The sequence below is a fragment of the Macrobrachium nipponense genome, chromosome 9 (assembly GCF_015104395.2).
Source record: "Macrobrachium nipponense isolate FS-2020 chromosome 9, ASM1510439v2, whole genome shotgun sequence".
NCBI lineage: Eukaryota > Metazoa > Arthropoda > Malacostraca > Decapoda > Palaemonidae > Macrobrachium > Macrobrachium nipponense.
In genome coordinates this window covers 68,054,001-68,062,711 of record NC_061110.1, presented here as the reverse complement: position 1 = coordinate 68,062,711, position 8,711 = coordinate 68,054,001, and the positions used below count along the sequence as shown (strand labels likewise).

Genomic DNA, 8,711 nt, shown 5'->3' with positions numbered 1-8,711 from the left:
TGTAGATCATTGGTTCGAAAATCACATGTAGATCAAATTTAATATGATTTTATTATATAGATTACCGATAGATTATTTTTTGTTTTATATTTGTATTGAATATGAGAGTTGTTCTTAAGCACTGATTTTTGAATAATGGAAATGACTTGTTTCGTGTTTCCGTTATATACTCTCAAATGGCTATTGTATTTTACTTTATATTTGTGGCAATAGTTATCAGTTCAATATTAAATGAACCTTGTACTCTCTATCCCATCCCTGAATTTTACTTCACGAAGTTGGCAAGCCCAGTAGAGCGACTTGTTTAACCAGACAGCTCTGAACACTGTTCCTCAGTGTTCGTTGTGAAGTTGTGAAGTGATATATTTCATATTTGGTGGAACATCTCGTGAATTGATTGTGGGCGCATGCGCATTGCTCATCTGTTGGCAGTGCTGTGAATGATGTACAACTTGGCACAGAGATAAAGTGAAGGGATAAGTGACTATGCCACGTCATTCTGACTTATCCATATTGTTTGCCTTTTGAAAACCTGATCAAGCATTATTTTTTTTATTTTTGCTTTACTGCTAGAGAATTACTTTTTCTCTCTCGCTATTGAAATAATGGCTGAGGAAAGCATGACTCTATAAGGTTTAAGAAATGCGTACGTGTAAGATAACAGATAGCTTCTTCTGAGAATTCAAGCAGATAAAGGTTACTACAATCTGAGGTGCTACAAAGATTGAGACAGAGTATCTCAAGCACACCAGGTCGGTTAAGACGTTGACGACTAAACGTTAGAGCTCCTTGGTATGTATAACAAGTCTTACGAGAAAGCTCATACTCTTTTAAGTTACTTTACCAGAGAGAGAGAGAGAGAGAGAGATTGTAACTGGGATGATTATAGCATTGACTGGCATCAGTCCACCAGTCTCTCTCTCTCTCTCTCTCTCTCTCTCTCTCTCATGCAAAACCGGTCGGTAACAAAGTAGAGTCTGGACTGATCCTCCTCATGTCCAAGGTTGTGACGTACCGACACCCGTGACTGGTAGGGAGAGGAGATGTTTTGTTTTGTATGATTTAACTTTACTGGACGATGCACTTTGGATATATTTTTGCCGGTTAAGAAAAATACAATAGACGTTTGAGACAGGATAAGGTCGAGAGAGAGAGAGAGAGGCGTATTTGATTGTCAAAGTATCTTCATGCTTAATATTTCTATGTAGGCTATTTTGGGTGTTTTCACAAGTATGCTGTGCAAATATGAGAATAAAATGGAATTTCAGCTCTAGTTTTCCTTTAATCAGTAAACTGTTAATTTTCATTGGAAGGAGGCGAAGAAATTCCATTTCATTGCCATGAACCTCCTTTATCTAATCTAAACTTAACCGCTACCACACAGTATCTATTCACTGATAATGTGCGAACAATCAAGATGGCCTTGAATTATGCTTAGAAATCAAGTCTGAGATGCCAGATACCACGAAAAAACCGGATTCCTCTAGAAATTTAGGCCTTTCCCTCATTTCCTGATTTTTGCTTTCTTTTTTGTAGGAGAGGAAGAAAAGATTCATCAACAACTTCTTAACAAATTAGTATTAGTATTTGTATGGTAATGCCATTTAATTAAGCTCTCTCTCTCTCTCTCTCTCTCTCTCTCTCTCTCTCTCCTTAAGGTTTTCGTAACTCTCTGTGAGATATTTTGAGCAGAATTTTGTTCTAAAACTGTAGATATAATAAGAAATTTTCATCTGAACATCATCTGGATGTGAATAATTATAGATTGATTGAAGTATTGTGATTATGAATGTTGAACTGTTACCGTTATTCAACTTATTAAGTTACAATTGTTAATTTTCTTAAAGTCTGTTATTGCATTTCAGAAGAACAACATTTTATGATGATTTGTTAATTGAACAGAAGAATGCTTATATATCAAAAAGTCATAATAGAGAGTAAATTTAATTTGTTTTCATTAAACATTCAACCAAACGGCAGCTGAATGAATGCGTTTCAGTTTTTACTTGAATAAAAATATTCCAATTTTGATAAGTTGCCAGATATTTTATCGGCACAGATGCTCCAATTCTATTGTTTTTAAACTCTTGTTCTATCCAGAGTAGTTTTTTTGATAATGTAAACGCAGTCTTAATGTACTTTTGTTTTGCATCTTCGATTAGTTTTGCTAAAGATTTTGCGCAATAATAAGGCGACAGTTACCCGATCAACTGATTGATATAAAATTATTTAAATCGCTGGTTACGCTGTCTGAAATGTGGCTCTGAATTAATATAACACCCTGAACAACTTTTCATTAGTTTATATATTTTTATCACACGTTTGGAGCTTTGTGACCTCGTGCTACAAATTGTAACACATGCATTTCTGCTCATATACAAACCTACAAATGAGTCCATTCGACAGTAATCCACGGGATTAACACGGTATCCTTATTGAAGGCGACTCACTATGGCAGTGTAGTGGCACTGATAAATATATTCAGCAACAATTTAATATTTTAGTCTCTGAATAGGTGATGGATCTGTAATTTTCAAATTAGAAGTTTCATATTAGTGAGATTTTGTTTACTGCAAAAGTGTTAGTGTGGACCTTTAGACTGATGCTTGAATGAGTCTGAGGGCGAATCTGCTGTATTGTTAGCAACGCAGTCCTTGAAAGCTTTTCCCATTATGGTGGTTTTCAAACGAGTATGCTGAAAGCAACAATTTATTTATACAGATTGCATATGTTCTCGGTGTAAATTTTTAATAGAAAGGATCCTTGTTTGTAAATCACTTCGTTGCGCGGCAGTATTAAACTAAAAACATGTTATATGTAGGATCTCGAGGATTATCACTGAAAACATTTTCCGTTGAAAATATTCATTTTTGAGTGTTGAATGCGCTCGAATTCATCATTCATAAATCGGTAATAAGTTGGCAATGTAGACTTATTTTTTAAGTGTACGCCTTTATTAAAAGAAGTTATTTTTTCTAATTTGCAACCGCAGGATATCTGATCTCACACTCGGCCCAACCATGAAGTCAGAGAAGAAGGAAAAGAAGAACCGGAAGGTTGCCTCTCCTGATCCACTTCCTCTGTATCACCTCCTTCCTTTTGTTTTGTTCGTCGCCATCTCCTTCATATGGTTCCTCCCTTACAAGCCAGCGTTAGCCACCATGTCCGTCCAGCGGATGGTGCTGAAATGTCTGCCGATCTTGTACTTGGCGATCTACCTCATAGTCTCAGATCGAGGACGTGGGGAGTCTGGGAGAGTATTTTTTGCTCTTATATTCTCTGCCATTGGCGACGGGTTTTTGGTAAGCACGAATTCATCTTTGTTTGCATGTTTTCCTATGATGGTTATCTTTTCAGAAACAATAGAGTCCTTTTGATGGAAGAGAATGTGGGAATTGTTGCAGAAGATGCTGCTGAAGATACAATGAAATCTGTAAAAGCGTTGCAAAATTAAAATATCGTGTAATTTACCGTGAAGAGTGAGATGTGTCATTATAAAGGAAGATAAGGGAGGTAGATTTACATCCTTTTCTGGAGGGTTTCGTAGACATGGGTGAGATTATGATAGCCGTCCCTTTGCAAAGGGGGGATGAAGTGACAAGAGAAATGATAATATCAAAAGTAGTATAAAAATGACTACTTTTTTGGTCAAAACAGGAGTGAGATAACTTGTCATATAATCGAGGTAAAAACTGTGAAATTAATCAAGTGTTTATTTTGAAGCTTTTATGTTGGGTGGTAACAGCCTGGATGGATGTGAGAGAGGACTACTACAGAACGAGTGAAGAAACAGAAAGAACGAGTGACTTCCTTACTATTAGATAATTAGCATTTTATGAAGAAAATGAGTTTAAGAATAGGCTGCAGGTAGAGGGACGTCATGAGCTGATCTTAACAAATTTGAGATATCCCCCAGGTTGTTAACCATAAATAGGATGAGAGAAGGTCAGAGAAAAAGTGAATAGAATGTGAAATACAAGTAGATGCCTGTAAGCAAGTACAACTCGTGATTGTTTTTATAAGTGGTGGAGGAATGGAAGTGACAGAGTAACATAAATATTTATTGGTAATTATTACTAATGATGCTCAGTGATGGAAATTGTGCAAATTTTACTTAAATGAACTATTAAATATTGAATAAACGTTTTACGTGTACGGTCAATAATACGGAACTGTTAGATATGAAGAAAATATCAAATGAAGAGAATCCAAGTATCCTAGGTTAATTTCTTTGGCTTTATTGAGCAACTTGGAAACGATGTATGTGTGAACGGGAATGTATGTATTAGGTTTGGTAAAGAGTGGGAAGTATGGGAAGTGCTGTGATGATGGATGACAGATTTATGAGGAAGTGTTTAGTGTATATCACGGAAGCGTGAAAGTAAATACAGGATATAAGTGAACGGTACGGCGTTTTAAGCGTGTTTTGGGGTTTGTAAGTGTTTGCAGGGGTAGATGGCTTCTTAAGTAAATCAAGTTTTTAAATTCTTAACAATTCTGATAAGTTTGTGCTTTTGAATGGGTATTTTTGTGCAAACATACTTTTCCAACAATGTCACGTCTTTTAATATTAGGTGACCCCAGAGACCATTGCTACATTCATCATTTAATTTAGTCGGTATGTAAACTACTCCCACGATATTGCCCTCTTAACTGCCTACACAGAACGTTTGATAATAGTGCATCAGATCCCCTACACACACACACACACACACACACACACACATTCATTGCATTATTCGCTTTACCTCTTACACACGCTTTATCATCTTGGTTATTATGGTTCTTTTGTTCCAGTTCTTGGTCTTTCCACCTTTTCTCTCTTCTTTGCCTGTATCTTCTCCCACTTTTATGGTAGGTAATATTTCTGGTAGTTTTCCTCCACCTGGCTCGATCATACACATCGTCAGCTGACAGGTATTTATTTTTAAGATCTTTGACAGCATCCATCCACCTTTCCTTCAGATTTCCTCTCGCCCTCCCAGCCGGCATTTCCATTTATCTTTTCCGCGTATTGTACCTTCTTTCATAGTTCTATCAGTTTTGTAGTTCCTCTTATTCTGTCTTTTCGATCCTATCCATTTTTATTACGCCACACACCCATGTAAGGATTTTCAGCCCAACAACATCCAACGTCTCTTGTGCTCTCTTCACAGGCTTCAGCTTCATTTCAGCTCTATACATCAATACTGATCTCACCACCGTCTTATGCACTGTCATGTTGATTCTGCAGTCACATAGGACACCCGACTTCTCTCTCTAATTTTTCCACCCAGCCTTCACTGTGTGTGTTATTTCAGCATCCAAATCTCCATCATCTAAAGTTTGCCTCTCTTTTCAACTTTGTCCCAAGTCACTGGAGGGAACAAGCCAGTCTAACCCAGTGCCTGTCCCAAGCCCAGGTAAAAGGGAAGTGGGTATGGCATCCGGGCAAAAAATTCAGCCAAAACCCAATATGACAGTGTACTTTCTCCTTTTCACTACACTAACCTTTATTTGAACTATTTTTCTTCACAGTTCTCGACCTTCTAGTCTTTCTTACTCAAGTTATACTACACACTATATCCATTTCAACAGCTTCTGTATTTTTATTTTGCATGCAATATTTGCACCTCAACTTTTTATAAGACAGTTAACACAGCAGTATTTCTACATAGATTTTCCTCTAGATCTCTTTTGAATGCACCCTGTAATATTTCTTGCGTCTCCTACTGTACAATTCATCTCGTTCCACTCCTGTCAACATCCGCTTTATTTGCTCCTAAATAACTGCAACTCAAACAGTTCCAATTTTCCAGTAGTTATTTGGCCACCTGCTCAGTTTCCATTTACCTGAATAACCATACTATTGATCACATTTACCACCCTGTGGTAGGAGTGTACGAATACTACCACCGTAGGTTCTGCGTGTCGTAAAAGGCGACTAAAAGGACAGCTGCTGCCTTGCAGTCTTACTTTTTTAGTAAAAGACTAGGCCACCGCCAATAACTGTGGAAACTGCTGCCTTGCAGTCTTAATTTTTAGTAAAAGGCTAGGCCCACCGGCAATAAATGTGGTTGATGACAGCAAGGGCATGCGGTCTTAAAATTCCCCTTTGCCAAATATAAACCATGCCTGATGTTGTACGGGAAGGCACATCAGGCAACCGACCTCTTAGTGTAGGTATAACTGTGGGAAAGAAGACGACTATTGATCACATTTACTGTAAAGTTTTGTCTCGCACTAACAACAACAAACATTTTCACTCATATCTACAGTATCTATTCACATTTCCTCAGCTAGCATCATGTATGACCTCTTTTCATCTCCCACGTCTTTGAACATACCTCTGTTTTCAGTCAGTCTGTCTGGTCTTTTCTCTAAAATCTTGCATTTCGCCATCTATGAAGAGATTACATAGCATTAGATACAAAACACAACTTTGTCTTAAACTCACATTTATTCCAAACTAGTCAGTTTCCAATTTATATATCTAACATTACACTGTTTTTTTTCTTAAGAAAATGTTTAAAATAAGAAATTGCTACACGATACAGCCTCAGAACTCTCTAAAGTATCCTTCTTAATCGTACCTCAAGATTTTTCTAGGTCCAGTATGCCACATGCAGCTTTTCCCTGTATTCTCAACCTTCTTACAATGCTGTTTCATTGTAATAATTAACCTTCCATACATGTTGTTGTCTAAGCGTGCGAGCTATTTTATAAATCCTTCTCAACCTTCTCACAATGCTGTTTCATTGTAATAATTAACCTTGCATACTTGTTGTCTAAGCATGCGAGCTGTTTTATAAATCTTTCTGTCAAAGTGTTGGATATTCTTAAATAATGTGATGTTCAATAATTCTTATAGTGACCTCTGTTACACATACTATTATATAAAAGAACATATACTTCCCTCATGCACTCCTCTGTAATCATCTTCTCATTCAGCCATATTTTACACAACCTCGTTCACCACTTAGCTCTGCCGAAACACCACATTCCACTTGTAATCTCACCAACACCTGGTGCCTTTTCATTTTGCAATCTTAACCCTAGATCTTCAGTTATCAATTCCACAGCATTCTCAAATTGACAGTAACTCCTTCGATTCTAACATCATTTAGATCGGCTGTCATCTGCATTTAATAGCATGTCAAAATACTCACTCTATCAACTTTTATCATTATCATCTACATTTAACTACGATTCAAAGTACTCAATCCAACATCAGTGGTCTGCAATCCCTTCAGACATCTCACAGTTTACATAATTTAATCAAGTGATCAGTTTACTGATTACTTGCATGCCCTCAAAAGGCACTTTTTATACTTTCTAAAGTATTTAGTAAGATTCAAATGTTTTTTCTCTCTTACCCGTAACTACCATATTCGTCATCTTGCATATATTACTATTGTGCAGCCATCTACTATGGCCTTCAACTGCACTTCAAATGATCTTGTCTCTTCATTAACCCTCTAATTTCTTCAAGCCACGATTTACTCTCTCTCTTCTATATACACAAATACTCCTTGCCCACTGGTTCTACCGGAATGACCCCACCCTTGAATTCGGCAAACTCCTTACAGTTTTTTCACTGAAGTGTCTCATATTGTAAACCATTTATTCTCTTTTTTTTTCGTCGTACATGTATTGAATATGAATATACAAACCCATCAACCATTCCGTTTAACCCCATTTAACGACTGTCACACAATTCGGTGTGAGGAGAATCTTATAATTTCTAGCATCTTACAGGAATGAAAAAGTGTGATTGCTTCTGATGCTCGTCCACTGTTTGTTTAAGTCATTTTACACACACACATATACACATACTATGTATATGTCTATGTATGCATGCATACGTTCTTCCTAAACGTTTCCTGTAGCTTTTGTTGATAATTGGATCTATATGCATGTATATATATGTATGTGTTCGACAATTGTATAGATTGTTGTATTTTTAATAATTAGTTATTTTATTAACATCTGTAGATATGGCTAATTTAGATAATGTTATTGCAAAAGTGTGTAGCTGTAAAAGTGAAGTTTTTCTTATCTTTGAAATAATGGCCATATTTCCTATGTAGCTATCTACAAAAGTTCAAGTGGGTATATAATGAGTCATACATTAAACTGCTGACCGACATAATTAAAAGTACCGTCCAATTTATTTTTGTGTTGTATGATCATTTATACTAAAGTTTTATTCTTTTTAGGCTTTCCACGACATATGTTTCCTTTATGGAGTCGCAGCCTTTGGAATAGCTCACTGTATATACGCGAAGACGTTCGGCTTCCAACCAGTGAAGCTTCTGACTGGCGGTTTCCTGTTCGCTTTGAACTTCTGCATTTTGTCTTACTTTGCTTTGCCCTACATCCAGCCAGTCTCCTTTAGAGTCTGCATGACCATCTATAGCCTGGTCTTAGTGACGATGGCCTGGAGATCCGTGGATAGGTACGGAACCTTGTAGTTTATTCTCTCTCTCTCTCTCTCTCTCTCTCTCTCTCTCTCTCCTCTCTCTCTCTCTCTCTGAGAGGGCAGGGCAGAAAGAGATTTCATTGACACTCAAGTAATGGGAAAAAAACACCTCAGAGCTCTTCCACTTGTACTAACTGAAGACATATCTTGATCTGCAATCGATAGACTAACGTCATGGTTGTTATTAAATATAGTAGAGTACACGGATGATATATATATATATATATATATATATATATATATAAACACA

At 36.8% G+C, this 8,711-nt stretch overlaps 1 protein-coding gene across 2 annotated transcripts in view; it reads left to right on the top strand.

The window, feature by feature from the left end:
- Positions 1 to 319: 319 nt before the first annotated feature.
- LOC135218454 (lysoplasmalogenase TMEM86B-like) overlaps positions 320 to 8,711 on the top strand; it is a 10,516-nt gene continuing 2,124 nt past the window's right edge. Inside the window, exons 1-3 of one of the 2 annotated variants that reach the window (XM_064254766.1) lie at positions 320 to 792; positions 2,993 to 3,302; positions 8,199 to 8,437. In XM_064254766.1, the coding sequence (XP_064110836.1) occupies positions 3,021 to 3,302; positions 8,199 to 8,437 (521 nt within the window). In that variant the 5' untranslated portion in view covers positions 320 to 792; positions 2,993 to 3,020. Of the gene's footprint in view, positions 793 to 911; positions 1,031 to 2,992; positions 3,303 to 8,198; positions 8,438 to 8,711 lie in introns of those variants that run through there. The other variant, XM_064254767.1, reaches the window with a different exon arrangement.